Source organism: Marmota monax, unplaced genomic scaffold (assembly GCF_021218885.2).
Source record: "Marmota monax isolate L192 unplaced genomic scaffold, Marmota_monax_Labrador192_F-V1.1 WCK01_AAM20220418_F8-fsc00007, whole genome shotgun sequence".
NCBI lineage: Eukaryota > Metazoa > Chordata > Mammalia > Rodentia > Sciuridae > Marmota > Marmota monax.
The window spans coordinates 31,792,336-31,813,405 of NW_026692781.1; the positions used below are offsets into that span (position 1 = coordinate 31,792,336).

Below are 21,070 nucleotides of genomic sequence, written 5' to 3' on the forward strand. Positions count from 1 at the left end.
TAAGCGTTGTTGGTTTTGTTTTGATACCTCATGAAAGATGTTTGAAATTAATTACTGAGTAAGTAGAATTCAAATGTACTCATGTTCCAAGAAAAATATCGTTAATGTTCTTGAAAATTTAATAATTACACTTCATACATAATGCTTTAAAAATGTATTTTGAAAGGATGATATGAACAAAAATTCAAGTAATACAAAACTGCCAGTCTTGCCACTGGCTCTTCAGCCTCTTCTCAGAGGCAACCACTATCACTAGTTTCTTGTAAAGTCTTGCAGAGCTAATTCATGCCTATATAAATATTTACATACAGCACCTTATTTTACACAAATGGCAGCATATTTTGACACCTTTTGTATGATGTTACATTGGGAAAATTCCACACCAGTACATATACCTTTGCTTTATTCTTCAGCTGCACTGTTCCATTTTTTGTATTATATTCTGCTGTCTGCCTGCTTATTAGTTTTATTTTGAATCCTTGTATATATGAAGGTTTGTTGAGAAGAAAATTCCTTTGTACATCAGGTCCAGCTCCCAAACTAGCCAAAGAAAAGCTATCCAATCCATTCAGAAGTATTTGAGATATGCTACACATTAAGAAGAGAGAATATGGTCACTACCACTGAAATTAATCCCATCTTCTATCACAGCTGTGTGGATCTGGACAAGCATTTATACAATCTGGGTTGATTAGAATCCCTGTGAGGTTATCCTTAACATATACTGAGAAATATTTCATTCATTTGGCCTTAACCCCAAAGGCAAAAAAGATTAAAATATCTCAATTTTAAAATGAACAGACCCTAACAAAAAATACAACCTTAGAGATAATTTTAAAACTTCCCAGAGGGTTTATCTCTAGCCTTCCAAATGTAATACTACAAAAGGAGCTACCTCACACCTCTTAGCAAGAAAATTAAATAGAATAGCTAGCACTAGCCATCAACTGTTTCTGCTCTTAACTATCTCCTCATATTTTTTTGTAGAAACGTATGAAGCATTAGTTCTATTTTAAAGATGAGGAAAATAATCTTCAGAGGTTATTTAACTTCACCCAGTTTTCTTCCCCACTAACCAAAACAAAATAAAATGAATATTCAGTAAGCCAATTGTAACTGGTTTACTGCCACATTTATACTTTGCACTGATTCTCATATTGGTTAAGAAAAGGGAAATTCAAAGAGAGGAAAGTTTATTAAAAGCAGACTATAAATACTGTACAAAACTAAGAGAATTTTGTCTTTCTTCTTCCTGAAACAACAGGAATCACTGAAGAAGTTCCTTGCTTAGTTTTAGAAATAAAGACAAAATCTGGTAATTAGATTTGGCTAGTATATTAAAACAGTTCCTTTCTGAGAGACTTTTTATCACCTTTGTTGATCTTAGTTAATTTAGTAAGTTTTTCAAAAGATGCCTAGGAAAATCAGAACTTTTCCTTTCTTGTTTATTGTGATTCGCATTTTATGCCTGAAACTACTCCAGCATAAAACATGAGTGAATGGATTATCTTCAATAGAGAAAATTAATTAAAATGCACCAAAAATGATGTACTCACAGAGATTGCTTTGGATGGGCACATTTGTGTTCAATAAATATACTTGGTCTTGTTCCAGTGACATTGCAACATAATGGCTAGGTACAAAACAAAGAATAGCATAGAAGACACACAATGGCCCATTGTCTTCAAAGACAACATTAGGATCTTTCATTAAAAACAAACAAACATTTATTTAGAAAAAGACTAGGTAAAAATGTATTTAGTAGGAGAAACTTTAATTAGGTTGATATTTAGCCATACATATAAACTAAAACTGATTTATTTTCTATATAAAAAAATTTTAAAAGGAGGCTGATTTGACATATCAGGATCAAAACCAGGATCAATTAAACATTTGTTTTGGATAAATCACAAAACTAATAATACAAATCACTATAGTCCAATGATTCTCAGTCCTGATTATACATCAAAACAGCTTATAAGGTCTATTAGATACCTATACCAAATCCCAAATGTACTGAATATAACATATAACATAGTTGGAGCCTAGGCATATAAGTGTTCAAAAAAAATGCCTCAAAAGATTCTGATTACATGCAAATGTAGTAGAAAACTTAGATGGTTGTCCACTGTTTTTCCTTTCCTATCAGAACCCTGGTTTTAAAAATTATCCATTCTGCCCCATCCATACCTCATAGGCCTCAAAAACGATTCTATTCCCAGCTCCAGGAGACCTGACTAGCCTAAGGGTTATTTTATATCCTTTGCCTAATGACTAGCTCAGGGATGGGCAGATCTAAGCTACTTTATACATCAATAAGACCCAAGGATTTGGTAGCAAATTCTGGGAAATTTGCTACCAAATTTCCATATTAACACAGAACCACTGGAATCCAGCCAGATTCTTCTGCTGCATTTAAATGAAGATACACAAGGCCCCAACTACTGGCAATCATCCCATGACCACAAGGGTAGCCAGCCTTAGGATAACTGCCAATGCTGTGGCTAGAGAAAGGGGGAAAAAATCTCCAAAGTTTGGTGACATTACCAAATCAATGGATTGGAAACACTGAAACCTATCAGAGACTTCATGTAATGAGAGTCAATATAGTTTCTTATTGCTGGAATCATTTTAAGTTGGATTTTTAATTATTTGGGGTTTTTTTTGTTTGTGTGTTTGTTGGTGTTGAAGATCAAATCCAGGACCCTAAGCATGTGTGTATCACCAACCTATATCCCTAGCCCAATAATTTGCATCGTACAGCTAATGAGTAGTCCTAGTATGGCACTCTTTAAAACTCTTTTAACAATCTGTATCAAGTAGAAACCATACCAAGACCCACATCATATTTAGTTAATCTGTAAATCTGAGACTGATTTATCTGTCCTATTTTAACAAAGAATGAATCTTTAAAAATTTATAACTTGTTATACTTTCTCAATGTCTGAACTAAATTTTATTAAAAGATTATTCATCACATTCACTTTATTATTTACTCAAAGTTCTTGCTGTAGGCTTTGTCTTGAATGTATAAGACCATTCGCCGTGCATAGAAGTCCCTGTATTCCTCTGGTAATTCAGCCAGTGTTTTTAAGGCTCTGTCTAAAATTTGTGCAGCTCTTGATGCTGCTTTAGGATCTTTGTTTCCATAGGTGTCTGTTTTATCATAGCATTCAGATGGAAGGTGCTTCCAAAAGACATTCACTCCCACTCCAAACTCTTCAGAAATTACATTATGGAACCATAAAGCTGGAGAAAGTTTCAAAAAACAAGTTAAAAATAAAACCTACAGTTAAAAAAAAAAAAAAACCAAAATGTCACTGAAATATCACGAATTGCATATAGCCAATGTAAGAAATAATTCTTGTAACCAGATCCCTTCGTTAGCACACTCCCAGCTTCTAACAGAATCATTTTAACTTTTATGAATTGCCAAACCAATTTAAAGTGTTGAAACCCTTAGTTTAAAAATCTTTAGAAATAACAATTTTTCCTTTATAACTTGATGGACATAATAAAGCTGTATTTGTTTTGTAGTTCTCGTCTGGGGTTATGTTTTGTGTTACTTGTTTACACTTCCTGAGTCATACAACTACATAAAAAACTTTTTTTTTTCTTGGTATACAGAACATTTCAATTATTTTGAGAAGTATGACCTTTTCTGATTCAGAACAAGACTTTTGTTCTCAAAGACTTCATGTTCAAGCTGTAATTTGGTTTTCTAACTTGCTTAAATTTGCATTCATTGTAGCTTCCTCAGTTTTATATTTCTAATGCAATTATAATCATGTTATATTTCAGCTCCTTTACAACAATTAGTACACAAAACTACAGCAAATATTTTGATGGTGGAGGCGATGGGTAAAATATATTATATACCTAATTAATTTTTTATTTTCACTAAAAAGTTTACTTTGTTTTCAATTGAGTCTATACATTTTCAAAATATAAGTGCCAGAGGCATGCTAAAGCAACACAACAATGTAACAAAGATGGAGTACTAATCATGTCAAACAATGTTTAATCTTATGCAAGGTTTAGAAAGAAAGATTTAAATTTTCGAATCAAATTCATTCTGAGAGTGCTTGAGGAAAAAGAAAAGATTAACATAGTTTGATATGCAGAAGTAGTCTTCAGTTTTAATCTTCACTTCAATTTTTCTAGAATCTTTCTTAAAAGAAAAAAACTAACCATTCTGTTAAATTTAAATCCTAAGATGGGACTTTTGCTTTTGTTTCAAAATATATGCAAATGTTTAATATTTGGGGACTTTTTGTTTTTTAAAAAACCTATATGTAGAATAACAGAAAAGTGCATGTCCCTTAACCATGTTCTGAAGATACAAAAATCAAAAATGTAAATGCAAATTTTAGAAAAGACAACTGATTTTAAGATTGATGTAATGGTTATTCTCAATGAATATAAGAATGAGAAATCAATGCATCCAGTTTTTATAGATGATCAATTACATGAAGGACATTATACAGCTGTGCAAAACTATTTTTCTTTCTTTATATCTTTATCCTCCAAGCTTTTTTCTATTTTTAAAATAATTTTTTTTTTTTTTACTTTTTAAACTTTTTTGAAAAAAACAAAACACAAACATACTTTCACCTATATCTACACAGGATCAGGATCATTGCCTCCCATCTCCCCATCCTGTCCCACTGAAGGTCTTCAGGGGAATAACAAAGCAAGCTGACATCTGTTATGGCAACAATGTTTTTTTCTGGAGTACTTCCTGAGGGACCTACACAAGGCTGTTATACAGGTAACATTTTTTTTTTAATATATATAGGTAGCAGTATACTCTAATGATTAAAAGTATAATATAGTAAATAGAGAAAAACCAGTAACATAGTCATTTATCATCAAATATTACATACTACATATAATTGTATGGGCAACATAGATTGCTTTTGAGAAACAAGACTATTAATTTCTAAGAGTTTGCTGAGGTATTCTTTAAACATACACACACATAGAGAAAAATAATCACATAGAGTATGAGTCACAGTGCAGATTTTATAAACAGCACATTACTGAGGTCTAGAAATCTTACCAGGAATGAATAATATATCACCAGCTTTAAGGGTACACTCGTACCTTCTAGCCTTGGAAAAGAGTGGATATTTAACTAAGTCTGGGTTGTCTATATTTAGTACTTCTGATTTAGTACCTGAAAAATTCAAAAAAAGGAAAACAAAGATTGGACAAAGTTAGCATTTTTAGAAAAAGTATTTTTACAAATACAAATATGAAAATTAATTCTTTTCTGTTCAATCACTGTACTCACACCATGAGGGCCATGACTATTCTCCTGAAACCTAAGACAGTTTTCCATGACCCGTTCTTTAATTATGAACACTGATATCCATGCAATTAAGATAAGAATATGAAAATCTCATTCTTCTGGCAGACTACTCCTGTATGTATTACACATATACAATGGAGAATACAATAAATCATAGCAAGAAGTGCCCCAAAATGTTTTTCCCCCTCAATGTGAATAGAGATTTCTCAAAAGGAGTAACTGAATAGACATTAAAAATATAAAACTTTTAAAAAACACATACCTGATAGATATAAGTACTGGGCATCTCGAGGGCTGAATAGTGTAACACGCTTTTTTCCTGTTACTTGTACTAAAAAGTTATCCATTACCTGAAGACCAATAAAAACTTATTGGTAAGCAGTGTCTAAAATTCAAATAAATAGAACCAACAACTTTCCACATAATTAACTACAAACCTTAATTCTTTTTCATTTACTTATTTTGAGACAGGGTCTCACTATGTTGCCCTTACCTAGGCTAGCCTCAAATCTGCAATCCTCCTGCCTTAGCCTCTGTAGCTGGGAATATATATGTATGTGCCACTGTACCCAGACTAAACCCCAATCTTTTATAAGACTTGACTTACACTACCTAAAACTCATATTCTAATCTAACAATGGAAATCCTCATATTCCACATATAGCTATGCCTGTATTGAAGGTATTTCTACAGTATTACCTTAAAATAGGAAGAACTGGCAAATTCAGAAGTCCAGTATTACGAAACTAATTTCCCTTATCCAACCATTAATTGACTGTGAAAATAGTTAAATTGTACTTGATACTCTGCTTAGTTAATAACTTCTTTATTTAAGTTTCAAGGAATGTTCTAAGACCAACCAACATTAGAGAACAGAGTAAAAGCCCTTAGAAAAATTAGGTGTTAGGAAAAGGGGTACGGTTACAACCACTGCTAACTCTTAATACATGTCTAACAATAATATGATTATAGATATCTTCCTTATCAAATTATTTGCACAGGAATATAATCTGGCAAATTTTCTTTTTTTCTTTTTAATTTTTTTTTAGTTATAGATCAACACAATACCTTTATTTTATTTGTTTATTTCTATGTGGTGTCGGGGATTGAACTCAGTGCCTCACACATGCTAGGCAAGTGCTCTACCACTGAGCTACAACCTTGGTCCTGCAAATTTTCTTAATACATTTTTTCATAGAGTAATCTTAATGTTTCCTATATATGCAAGAATATACCTTCTTCGTACTGACTGTTAAAAATGTTAAAAGGCAGAGCCACATGATTCTCAGCTAAGGAATTAAGATATACACTGAGCAAGATATATTCATGATTATTCACATGTCATTACTACTGAAGCATTTCTCCTTTTAGCAGTAACCCTTTACTTATATAAACCTTAACCATATAATTATAACTAGCATTTCTTAAGAAAAGCTTTATATATTTTTTTACAAGTTGAGGTAAAAGGAAAACTACTTAAAATTTTAAAATGTTCTCAAGTCATAGAACTTATAGCTAAAAATGTTATGAGTCACTATCATTTTTCTCACCATGTCATTCATGTAAAATCTTAAAAAAAACAATGTGCTAAGGTTTCATGTCTGTCTCACTTAATTATAGATTTACTGACTATGCTAAAATCCTCCCAAGAGGTCTTTAAATGAATTATAAAATATACATATAAAACATAGCAGTTTGATTTAGAACCTTTTAAAAAATTATTTTATCTTTGGAAACCTGTCAGGTATTACTTCAGCTTCTTGTTTCTCCACTTCCTGACACCAAATCACACACCATACTAGCATTTTAATATTTAAAAAAAATGTATAAATATATATACATATATGTATATTTAAGCAAATAAAATTATAATACCATAGACTAAATAATAAAAAAAAAACACCTAAACTTACTTTCTGACTTAAAAATACAGTAGACAAAGATATAAATACTAAGCTCTTCAGATACCCCCAAATTCTTACAATTAGAAATAGTTCACCATAAGCTCCTGCCTGTCTCCTGAATAACGTGACTGTATGGCAAGAGTCATGTGTATCATTTACACACCTGTCTGCCCCTCCAGTGCTTTACTTGATGGTCATCTTTCACCCATTAAGAAATAAAAACAGAAGACCCCAATACACTTCATAAAACTTACATATATAAGGATGAATCAAAAACAAGACCACAGAGAAATAAAATGTGAAAAACTAGACTTTGCCATTAGCTAAATAATTCACTTCCCCATCACTGCCTTATAAACTGCTTATTCAAAACTCAATGTTTAAGCAAATTACACCACAAAGATCTTTAGGGTAGCTTAAAAAGTTAAAATTATGAATATTAAATCTGTAAATGCTATATTTATGTGGATTTAGATTTTTCACATAGTTAGCATACATCATAGTGGGTCCAAAGCTGTAATCCAGGTGAACTAATTCGAAAAACACTGGAAAAGAACTGTTCGTCTTTGAAGAAGTTTGGAAACTTAATATCTCCTTCTAATAAAGGAAATTGCTTTCTGATATCTGCAACATCCTGTATTGACAGAAACATAAAAACAAAATATTAGATAAAAAGACAACCTCTGGAAAGAATTTTAAAATGCATATTTTATCTAAGGCTACTAATGAGACTACATAATAAGAAAAGGGTAAGGAGTGGGAGGGAATGGGAGGAAGAAGGGGAATAGCTAGGATGGTGGAAGAGGTTAATCATTATACAAAATACATGTATGAAGATGTGAATTTGGTGTCAACATACCTTATATATAAACAGATATATGATAAAGGGTAGTATAAAGGTTTATTAAGAATTGTATGCAAAAAAAATAAGAGCGCTCATGTATAATGGCATAATTTGGTGTGAACATACTTTATATACAGAGTTACAAAAAATTGTACTGTGAATGGATAATCATGAATGTAATGCACTCCACTATTGTCATGTATGTAAGAAATAAATAAAAAAAAAGAAAGAAAGAAAAGGGTAAAACTTTGCTCAGTGTTTTAAAATATTGTGATGTGAACATCTGTTAACACATTATCTTACTAATGAAGAAATAACAGACTGTGTAAATAAGATTGCAGATTTAACAGTATCACTGTTAAGCTCTATGTACTTCATTAATAGAAAGGTTCTTTCTACTTTAAGCAAGATTGATACAATTGTCATCTACTCTAATGTGGCTCTATCCATTTGACTCCAAATATACATCAAAGCTTATATAATGAATTATTCAGGATTTCTATAATTATTTTGGATTAGTGTTTTATTAGTTGACTGGCCATCTATAAAATATTCAATAGAAAGGATTTATTATTGTATAATAATATTTCTTATTCTTATTGTATTTCTTATTTAAACACTAAGATTCTATAGTCCTACCTAAGAACTAAGTAATCAATTTTCAATAATTTTAATTAGGGGCACAAATCATTGAGAAAAGAATAGAGTAAGAAAAGTTATATGTGAATCAATAACTATAAAAATTACACTGTAAGTTAAAACACATATAATCACTTAGGCTTTAAGCAACTGTTTTAAATCCACAGTTCTTTTTTTCTTTTCTAAACTGGGAATTCAACCCAGGGGCCCTTTACCTAATATTAGGCTACATCCCTATTCCCTTTCATTTTTTAATACAGGGTCTCACTAAGTTGCCCATGCTGCCCTTGAACTTGCTTCAGTTTCCCAAGTCACTGGGATTACAGGTATATACCACTGTGCCCAACCTTAAGTCTACATTTCTTACCTTTCTAGGGTCTTCTCCAAGAGACCGTAAGTAGTATTTCTCATCCTTAAACATCCCAAAGAAAAATAACAGCATTCATTTAAAAATTTTAGGAAGTAAAGAAGAAAGGAATTAAGCCTTAAAATCTGACCCAGTGAAGTATTTTTCTAAAAAGTTCAATTACCTTACCCTTTCTACTAATGCTCTCTGGTGGCCATATGAAGAAATGTCTTCATGTATGTGGCTCATGATGATGAATGGATCCACAAAATATTAAGTAAAATAAATTCTAAAGGCAACACTTAACACACCATGCATAAACCACAATGATTTGCACTTTATACTCCAAATAATTGTTTAGATTTTATAACAGTTTCTTAACGCTTAATAAAAGGATCCCCATTTGTATAGAATACATGATCTCAAAATATTATTAAACACCAACAACAAACTTCTTAATTTAATACAAATATAAAATAAGAGATAAGAAAAATACTCTTTGCTTTTAATAAATCTTTTAAAAACTTGTTACAGTGCATTTTATCAGGCTAAACCTATCCCTGACAACAGAAATGCTAAAGTGAAATCCTTAAGAGTCAGCTCAGGTGTGAGTTAGAAACATTATCATTTCATACTAGTAAACTCAAATGGATAATTTTTTAAATTATCATTTATACTTCACTGAGTAGCTAAATAGGGATCTGCCTGAAATATAAAACATTCACTGGAGGGTTGGGAGTATAACTTGATGGTATAGCATTTGCCTAGCATTTTGTAAAGCACTGGGTTTGAGAATCAGCACTGCAAAAAATGATAATGACAACAACAACAACAACAAAAACCCATTCATTGTTACCTGCATTTTCCATGAATTAGAGAACTGAGATATATTAGGTCAAGTTCAGGGGCAAACCAACTCAAGAATTCTGCCTCTTTGAAACCAGTATGAACCATTATAACACAACTTCAAAATACATCTTATTTACATTAAACCCCTATATCTATGATCATAAATCTATCAGAATTCTTGGATTCACTATTTTCATATTTTTAGTATCATATCAGATAGATTCTATAAGTATGTTACTGGCTAAACAGATTTCAAAAAATGTTCTTCAAAATTCTAAGGATTTTCTAACAGTCTAATGTTTCAGGGTTTAAAAAAATAAGTTCACATAGCAGAGATCTACTGCTCAGATTCAAGATTCAAGAAAGGACTTATTATAGTTGCAAGAACTGTGATTTACTTAGGATTGCCAGCTGTTAACTTCCTAAGGTTTACCTTAGTACCTGAAACAAGGTTTTACTTTTCCTAGGGCAGGCCCAACCAAAGACTAAGTTGGTAGTCCTGCCAATCAAGGCAGGACTCCTCTGACATACAGTACATACAATACTAGATGACTTCTCCCACCCAAGCCTGCTTCCTCTCCTTTCCTTTTATAGACATTACTCCCTAATGCACTCCTAATTCTATCTCAGCCTCAGCTTTCCACAGGACTGAACTGACAGTCTAAATTAATCTTGTTTACAGATTTTCCATAATTTTTAGACTTAATTCTTCATCCTGTCTCTCTTTCTTTTACTTCACATTTCACAGCTATTGAAATCTGTGCACTCATTTCCCACAGTCAGAAAGCTGCCAAACAGCAACTCAATACACATGTTCAAAGCATGGCTATAAAGTAGTACAGCTAATGGAATTAGGTTTAAGACATTCTAGGCATAGTACAGATTCACAGACCTCCAAGTTTGCAGGGATTTCGGTGGCAATCTAGCATTACCACTGCCTGATGAGAGAACTATGAAAATGAAACACCTGTTAAACTAAACTGCCTAGCCCAGCTGGCTTTTAGATAGACATCAGTTTTTGATTAAAAGCTTAAAGCAGCTTATTTTTGCAACGAGCTTTGAGATAACACAGTGATTTTTTTTTAAATTATAGAAATATTGTAGCTCAATGCCTTGTCTCAAGGTATTTAAACTGAACTATTTAAAGCTGGACTATAAAGAAAATAAGAATTCTTCTAATTTAATCTTGAACAAATGTTATACCACTCAAAAGAAATCATATTAATAAAAAATGTAGAAACAGCCTATATGAAATAAAGTTCTTCATTAGCATTTAAATTTGGCATATTAGATCCAAGCATTTTCAAAGGAAGTAATACTAATATCTTACATATAATAAATAGTATCTGTGTTAGGCATACTACTAAGTATTTTACAGATTTTGCTTAGTTAATTCTCACAAACTCTTATGATATGGATACTGTTATCATCTCCATTTTATACATGAGTGTATTTAAGCACAGAAAAATAATATGGCCAAGGTATGAGAACTGATAAATGGCAATGCATATCCAACCAACGCTTAAGAACAATTATCAGAGAAGGCTACAGTTCCTGTATATCTAATGATCTTTTATAAGATCATAATTTAGCATATGAATACTTTCTAATAAAATCAGTTAGCGTATAAACACATACTAATGCTTTCTAAAAAATTAAAAACAATTACCTCTGAAATAAAGAATTCTTTATGCTTTTCTTCAGCTGCCCTCTGGACCAACTTGTCAAAAGGCAAAGTTCTGAAATAAGTACAAAAGAATACTCAGACTTCATAAGAGAATAACTAGTAATATAATTACTATAGGCTTGCTGCAGGTAAACATGACATTTTACAATATCCATAGTTTTTATTATGACCTATTAAGTGGAATTCTAAATTTTAAAAATTCATTTTAGCAGTATGCTTGTTTGATGTAAGTTATCTGAAATTGTGGAATTGAAGACTTTAAAATTGATTTTACAAATGGATCCTTACAGGTCAATATCCTTCTATTCCAAGTTATTGGTAGAAAAATGCTTCTATGGTATCTGGTAACTTTTGGAAATATACAAACTTTCAGGTTTCAATAGCTACCTGTTCTCAAGTGTCATGGAAAAGCAAATTGAGTGAGGAATGAGGTTCTCACTGATACTATACTGCTAAAGTGCTACTTCTTGCCTTGTATTCGTCTGAAAATCTAAGTGTCTCTGATGCCAGGTTATGGGCTAATGGCTCCTGTGAATGTGAAAGTCAATCTGAACTAGAGGCTACCACTGCTAATTATGTAGAATGAGCAATGCAGAAAAGAGGAGTCCATCATCTACTCAGATTAGTCTACAAGGTACTGTTCTTATATAAAATTTTGGATCAATTACATCAATAAATTTACTTGCTATTCTGTTATTCAATGTTTTCTATCTAAGGACTTCGTTACCTCATGCATGTTCCAAACAGAAACCCATCTACTATTGTTATGAAAAATGGTAAAAAAAATATGGAAAGTTATGGCCCTAGAAAGAGACAAGGGGCACTTGGAGATGTAGAAAAGCAAGGTTTATTCAGCACTGCTGCAGTCTCAGTGAAGTCCTCTCCAAAAGCTGAGCCTAGCCCCTTTGTTCTCCATATCTTTCATTTTAGTACAGAATTCTGGGTTTCAATACTTTCTCATGCAAGTAACCTTGATTTCTCTCTTTCTTCAGATAGCTCTGGTTCCTGACATAGCTGCTGAGCAAGCATGATTACACAGGCAGAAACTAGTAGGTTGCAGTTATTAACAGAGATAAAAAGAAACATCTTAGGAAGGAGATGACGCTTCACTATTAAGGGACCATTTTTCTGGACTAGCACACAGACCAGTAAGAAAGACAATATCAAATAAGGGTTACCATGGATACCATGGAGTCAGGCAAATTTGAGTATACGTATGAGTTCTATCATTTTGAACTGCATGATCTTGGATAAGTTGCTTAATATTTTTAAACCTTCATATTTTCCATCTGTAAAATCATATAAACAATATCTACCTCACAGATTGTTTTGTAGTTTAAAATGAATAAAATCTAGAATGCCTGGCACAGTACCTGAGTATTCAGGAAAGGACAGACGTTAGGGTTAGCAATAATGAAAATACATATACCCTTCAGCAGCATGCAAGTAGTCATCAAAATTTAAAAAAAAAAAAAAAGGAAGGAAAAAAAAACTTCACCCATTTTGTAAAGGCTGCTTTACAAAATAAGAATAGAATTGATGAAAGTACAATAAATAATAAGAGCAAGACAAAAGAATTACATGATGCCCTAGGCAGAGGCAGCAAAGCTTCTGAAATTTAAACTCTTTTTTTCAATTAGATCTATAACCAGAAGATATCAATATCCTTTCATCATACAAGGTTCTCTTGTCCATAGTATCCTGACTCAAGAAGAAAAATGTAAAAGTTAATACTTGTTAATGTATCCATCTTCAGATATTTGATAAAGAAGAGGAGCAATGTCAAACTGAAGTGATTTTTATAATATTGTATCTGTAGAATTTTGTACTTTCTAGTGTCTCTTTGGCCTAGATATCTCCCTTCTTTCCTACTGCCTGGTAAATGCTAAAAAGTATTAAACCTTTTTTTTTTTTTCTTGCGCTAAATAATCTTGCAACTTTTTAATAACTCTAAGGAAAAGCTTTGAGGAAGCCGGGATAGAAACTATTATGTAATATATGTGCTTCAAAAACAAGTTTTGAAAAGACATGACAAAACATCAAAGCAATTCAAGATGAGTTTTCAATACCCATTAGACTCTGGAAAATGAACATCATTAATTGCAGGCTGAAAAATCATCATTCCAGCATTTTCCTGATCTAATAAAAAGTGAAAAGTTCTTACACTTGGAAAACCTTGTGGTAATTAAATTCAATTCATGGTCTATTAAAAACCAAAACTATAATGGTGACCATTCAAATGGTAAAAAATTGAGAAAAGTTTTGGCAGTTGTAACATGAGCTTGGAAACTTTAATGAGAAAGGAATGCCCCTGGACATTAGAAACTCTGTTTAACTCATCTCTAAACTGAAATATTTTGTGAACTACGTGGTTTTTCAATAGATTAATTTGCTGGGAATTAAACGTGCTCAGAATTTGAAAGTTGTTGGTTTTTAACTTAACATTATTAATGAATCTCAGGGGAATAAATAACACATAAAACCTGCAAAATAAAATAATATTTAAAGCTTTCAAGTTTAGATATTCAGCAGCTTATGAATATCTATTTGCTTTCTTTGGGGATAGTACAAGGTATTGAACCTGGTGCCTTGTGCATGGTAGGCAAGCACTCTACTACTAAGCTAAATCCTCAGCTCCTTTTAAGAGATTCCACAGCATAACATGACAACTATGAAAGAAATCAAAGTATTGAAGGTTAGAAAATATGATTTTTTTAAAAAAGTTAAACAAATTGATGAAAGATTATACCAAACACAGCTTGTCCTACATTTTTATAGAGGACAGAAAAAGAAAACATGAGCCTTTTAGAAAATTTCCTACACTAGATAAGTTTACCAATGTGGTAGGATAAATTGATTAATGGAGCAATGAATGAGCACAGCATACCCACCCACTTTAGATATAATCTAATTTTAATTGTGGAAATTCTCTCTTCTGTAACTTCCAAAAAATATTGGGTATATACCCTGTTAAAGAAATGGTCTTTGGAAACATCTTTGTATAATTATATTAACTTTGAATTCTTGTCTATTAAAAGCTACTCTTTAGGGACTGGGGTTGTGCTCAGTGGTAAAGCACTTGCCTCACACAAGTGAGGCCCTGGGTTTGATCCTCAGCACCACACAAAAATAAATAAATAAAATAAAGGTATTGTGTCCAACTACAACTAAAAAATAAATATTTTTAAAAAGCGCTATACTTTAAAAAATCAGTAAGCTAGTCCATGATTACATCAGATAGCCAAAAGATGTATAATGATATAAAAATATTTTTTAAGTTTTAAAAACGTTATTTGTACCCCAGAGTAAACCTCAGAAGAAAAATACCTATATACAAAATTCTTACTAATGAAGTCCATCTGTTCAACTGTAGCAACATGAATCTTTACTTCTTTTGTCCCTCCAACTTGGCTTAGGTAATCCACTGTCCATTTGCTTGTACATGCTCCTATGTCAATTCCTTCCAACACAAGAGGTTTTCTCTGTAAGTAATGAAAAGTGCAACAAAAACTTTGTGAAAACCAACAATATATCAATACTTATATCTGTTAACAGAGGGATAAGCTTTGATTCTTGATCCCCAGATACTCAAACTCAAAATTTCTGACAATTCACACTATCACTAAAATCGGAAGAAGGCCCATGAATTAGACCTAGAACAAAAGGTTAGCATTAGGAAAACAAAACAGTAGTATCATCAATAGAAAAGATGAGAAATCTAAATATTACATATACTTTCATGTTATTTATGACAAAAATATAAATTATTAAAATTTATACTTTATAGTAAAATATTTCTATAACTTTTTATTTTGATACAATTTCAAACTTCTAAAAACATTGTAAGAACATTACACAGAATCATATACTCTCTATGCCAGTTCACTAACTGTGAATATTGAGTCCCATTTGCTATATCATTTGCTCTCATTGTGTGTTCAGAGAAGGACATATTATTAAACCTAATTTAATTTTTTTGTAACCGTTCTAAGGTTAAAATGCTGGCATTACAAGCCTTTCTCTCTAGAAACTAAGTGTTCTTCCTGTGAACAAAGACACTCGTAAATAACGATGGAGTAATAATCAAAATTATATTTCATACTTATATAATATTATTATCCACAGTCCATATTTAAATTTCATTAATTTTCATTTAGCATTATTTCTTTTCCTGGACCAGAATCTAGCCTGAGATGCCACATTACATTCAGCTGCCAAGTCTTTTAATATGGAACAGTTCTTCAACTTTTATCTTCCGTGACCTTGACATTTTTGAAGTATATGGACAATTATTTTGTTGAATGCCCTTTGATTTGGGCTTATCTGAAGTTTTTTCATGATTAGATTCAGATTATACATTTTGGGCAAGGAATGTACCACAGAAGGAATATGGTGGCCCTTCCTGGGCACCACATTAGGTGGTACCTGATATTTTGCCCTAACATTTGTGATGTTAACTTCAACTGGTAAATCTTGTCTAAATCAAGTATTGTTAGGTTGAGTGTAAAAAGCAGTGATTTTAAAAAAAAATTATATAATTTCTTCTACAGTTGTAAGTTCCACTAATGTAAAAAATGACCTCTTTTTCATTTATTTTATTCTTTGGATAATCTACTAATGTCATTTTAAAACTTGAATTATTTTACATTTGGCCAGTAGGGCCCCTTCAAACTGGTTCTTAAGACTTTTTAACCTGAATACTTCCTTACTTTGTGGCAAAATAACATAATCCAGCATCCTTTTATACTTTTTCTGCCCAGCCCTACAGTCTGGTTTCTTTCAGTGGGTAATGTTTACCCCATTTTTGTCCCATCATCCCAAATATGAAACACCTGTAAAAATGTAAATATGGTATATAACATGTAATATTAAATATTATTTAAATTAGTATTATTTAATATAAAAACATACATCAGCTCTAGACTGATTTCCAACCTACTTTAACACACTTGCATCAACCTCATCAAAACATTCACAGAATTGAAAACGTGGGACTCAGTGGATTAATGGCACATCATTACTTCTGCCTTCTCATTGGACAGGGCTAAGAAATACATGAGCATATATGTATACCCCCCAAAACACACATACACATATGCATATACATATATTTATCTCTCTATATATGTACTATATTTATACACACATACATACCGAATGTACATATATTTATAATCTCTTCTCCAACAATGAGAAACTTAATTCCTATCATTCTCAATGTTTAATCATTTGCAAAACTCCAGAATTTACAGAAAGTTCTTTCAGAATTACAAGGTAATACTACTATTTAAAAAAAAAAAAAAGCCTACACTTTTGATCATTACACTAGGGACATATAATCAAAGTACTATATTAAAAAGTGTCTTAGATTATTTCTCCCCCATTCCTTAGATAGAGTCATTCGTTACTTTTTGATTTCTATTTTGGGGTTTTGCTTTTTTTTTAACAAAATCATTTCTCATCCTTACTGGTATTATTACTTTGAAATGTAAAACATTGACATGATTTCCCAAAGTCACAACTATACATAACTATACATCCACATTTTTCTATCTCATACTCATCCCCTAGAGATAATTGTCATTAATTTCTATCATTACTGTATTTTTTCCGAGTGCTCAAAAAATATACATATTAGTTCTCCCTTAAAAAAAAAAAAACATGAAAAGTAGTTTACTATATATTTTCTTTGGTAACTTGGTTTTAAAAATTTTTTAAATGTACCTTGGGAAAATGCTGTCAGTTCAGATACTTCCATTCTTTTTACAGCTTAGTATAACACAGTGAAACTGGGCCATAATTTATCCACTCATTCTCCTGTGCATAGGCATTTAGGTTTTTTTCACTAGCAAGTACAACAACACTATGTAGACATTTTCATACTTTTGGAGGAATATCTCCAGAATAAAATCCTAACAAGAAACAGCTAAGTCAGAAAGTAAACAAATGTAGTGTTGTTGAATATGCCATAAGTTTAGTCACTGGGTATGACAGCAGCAGTTTCTCCACAGCAACACTAAGAGGCATTATCAAAGCTTTTTAAAGGCCATTTTCAAGTTTTGTTTTGTTTTTAAAATTGACTATTCATTTTCCTATCAGATTTTTGGACTTCTCCCAAACCTTCTTTTAATATTTCTCAAAAAACTTATCACCAAAACAACAAATAACCCAATCAATAAATGGGCAAGACACTTCACAGATGAAATATGATCAGTCAACAAATCTATGAAGAAATATTCAATATCACGAGCAATTAACAAAATGCAAATTAAAACTACACTGAGATTTCATCTCACTCTAGTCAGAATGGTAATTATCAAGAATACAAGTAACAATATATGTTGGTGAGAATATAAGGAAAAGTGGGTGGTGGTGTGTCACCAGACTGGATAGGGTGGAGTGGGGGGGGGAAGGAAAGGGGAATGGGAATGGGAAAGACAGTAGAATGAATCAGACACAACTTTCCTATGTTCATATATGAATACAGGGCCAGTATAACTCCACATCATGTACAACTACAAAAATGGGAAGTTATACTCCATGTATGTATGATGTCAAAATACATTCTACTGTCATGTAAAACTAAAAAGAACAAATTTAAAAAGAGAAAATTTAAAAAATAAAGTTCTTTATATCCAATGTTTTTTTAACACCCTTTATGAGATTTAAGTTGCAATATCCCAGTTTGTATATCTTTCAACTTGGCTTCTAGTGTTTGTCATAAAAATTCTTTTCTACTCAAACATTAATCTTTTATTACACTTGAATTTTGAGTTATTATTATAAGGCCTCCTAGAGACCTAGATTATAGAGGAATTTATCCATATTTTCTTCTACAACTTGTATAGTCTCAGTTCTTCTGATCTACCAGCAGTTATTTTTTATTTTTATTTTTTTGGTACTGGGGATTGAACTGGGGAGGAACTTAACAATTGAGTCACATCCCCAGCCCCCCACTTTTTAAAAACATTTTTAAAAATATTGTACTTAGCTATAGGGTCTCTCAGAGTTGCTTAGCCTCACCAAATTGCTGAGGCTGGCTTTGAACTCACAATCATTCCACCTTAGCCTCCAGAGCCATTGAGATTACAGGTGTATGCCACTATGCTGGGCTCACCTGTAGTTTATTCTTGCATATGGTGGGATATATCTAATTTTATCATTTTCTCTTTTTTTTTGGTACTGTTATAAGGCCTCCTAGAGACCTAGATTATAGAGGAATTTATTCATATTGTCTTCTTCAGAGGTGCTTTACTAGTAAGCTACATTCCCAAACCTTTTAAAAAAATTTTTTAAAAATTCTAAGTCAGTGTCTAAGTTGTTGAGACTGTCCTTGAACTTTCAATACTTCTGCCTCAGCCTCTAGAGTTACTGAGATTACAGATGTGGGCCATGAGGCCCAGCTAATTTTATTGTTTTATAAATGACTTTTCAGTTACCTTAGCAACATTAGAGCAATGAAACTACTTTGTATGATACTACAGTGATGAGTATGTGTTATAAGTTTGTCTAAATCCATAGAACATACACCAAGAGTGAACCCTCTGAGAATGATATGTAACAAATGTATCACTCAGGTGGAGGAGGTTATGCATGTTCGGGAATAGGAAGTATATAGAAATCTCTGTCTTCTGCTCAATTCCAAAGTGAAATTAAAACTTCTTTATAAAATAGTCTAAGCTGGGTGCAGTGGCTCATGCTTGTAATTCCAGTGTCTCAGAAGGTTGAGGCAGAAGGATTGCGAGTTCAAAGCCAGCCTCATCAAAAATGAGGCACTAAGCAACTCAGTGAGACCCTGTCTCTAAATAAAATACAAAATAGGGCTAGGGATGTGGCTCAGTGGTTCAATTCCTGGTACCAAAACAAATAAATAAAGTCTATTTAAAAACCAATTTTTGCCCCAATAAATTTTGAAATGCCATGCTCATTACATACATATATTTCTGAAAATATACAGAGAGAAAGTACAATATTGAGTTCTCTGGACTTCTTATTCTATTCCTCTGATCTGTCTATTCATGTACTGGTACCATTCACAATTATAGTTATTAGAGCATGTTAAAAAATCTGATAGGACTATATTCAATCATCTTTTTCTTTTTAGTGTTTTGAGCAAAAAGTTCTTCTCCAAGTTTGTTATTAATTTTTAGTTTTACTGCAGTATAACCAGAGAAGATTCTTTGTAATGTTCTACTTTATGAAACTTAACGTTTCCTTTGTGACATATTATATCTTGTCTAGGAAGTTACAAAATATCTTTTGTTATGCATCTTACAAAACACTTCCACATACATAATTCTAAATTCACAATGTCTTGTAGGCATTCTATGACTAGTATATAGAAATTGGGGACTAGAGGAGAGCAGGAACAATTCATCTTTCCCTACTCTCCAAAATAAATTAAATGTTGAATTAATGTCTCCTGTGGGTTGTCAACAACAACAACGAAAAAAACCCTTCAACCCTGACTTGTAATTCTCAGAACTGCAGTTTTGTAACCGCCCTAACAGATGTAAGTATCCAGGAAAATTGCTAGGAGATCTTTGTTATTATTGTTTTGTCTTGTGGTACCTTAGACACACTTTTGTAACGTTTCTTCATTATTATTATTATTATTAAAATACCTGCTGGGTTCCTAAATTCTTTAAGTCTAGACTCTTCGTACAATTCAATTCAAGTAAAAATATTTTTTTTCGCCTTAATATTTCTCTGAGTTTTCTTTTAAAGAAATGAGGGATTCCAACGTCTGGAATACAATCCAGGTTAGTTAAAATCCAAGACCAGTGGAAATTTTTTTCTGGAGATTTCTATTGCTTCCCCTGATGTCTCCTTGGAGTGATTGACAGGTGCCGTTCGCACCAACAGGGAAGCCGCAAATTCTGCCCTAAACTTTAGAAAACCCGGCAGAAGATGAGCACCCACGGCCACGGTAATGGGAGACGTCTTCTCAACAGAGCTCTGTATGAAGCCGCTTTTCGCAGCGAGTAAGGAAGTTAGGCAAAATGATTCTCCATCCAGGAGTCAGCGCGCTCCGCAGAAACCATGAGTTGGTTGTTTTCTCCGGTATTTTAAACAAATGAACCAGTCGACATGCCCCAAGCGCCCTCTCTTTTGGCTGAGGAGCCGACCTTGTCATCGCTGCAGCCTGCTGCCTTTTCCCCACACCCTGAGCCACAAGAAACCAGTTGGGAGCCGGTATAGTACGGACGTGTATCTCCTGGCTTCCCGAGGATGTGCCCCGCACGAGGGCCTCACCTGTGGGTAGAAATGTTGCATGAACTGCTCCCGCGTAACGCCCTCGAGCCGAGGTACCGGGATGCGCTGCCCGGTCATGGTTGCTCACGTTCCCTTCTTCGAAGGCCTCGGAACTTTGGCTCCAAAGCGTACGTCAGCGTGTGATCCGCTCGGAAACAAGACTTGAGGAGAAAAGGTCCGCGAGTCCGGCGGACTCCAGAGGACAGCTGTCTGAGCGCCAGGAGGGAAGCCG

At 32.8% G+C, this 21,070-nt stretch overlaps 1 protein-coding gene across 2 annotated transcripts; it reads right to left on the reverse strand.

The window, feature by feature from the left end:
- Positions 1-139: 139 nt before the first annotated feature.
- Positions 140-21,050, reverse strand: Tyw5 (tRNA-yW synthesizing protein 5). 2 transcript variants are annotated; one of them, XM_046447317.2, is made up of 8 exons: positions 20,839-21,050; positions 14,911-15,065; positions 11,566-11,635; positions 9,069-9,113; positions 7,715-7,852; positions 5,577-5,664; positions 5,063-5,179; positions 140-3,249 (listed from the first exon to the last, which is right to left on the reverse strand). In XM_046447317.2, exons 1-8 carry the CDS (start codon positions 20,914-20,916, stop codon positions 2,993-2,995), a joined length of 948 nt encoding a protein of 315 aa, XP_046303273.1. In that variant the 5' UTR covers positions 20,917-21,050; the 3' UTR covers positions 140-2,992. The 2 variants fall into 2 exon arrangements, with proteins under 2 accessions (XP_046303273.1, XP_046303274.1); XM_046447318.2 differs by lacking the exon at positions 9,069-9,113.
- Positions 21,051-21,070: the final 20 nt, after the last annotated feature.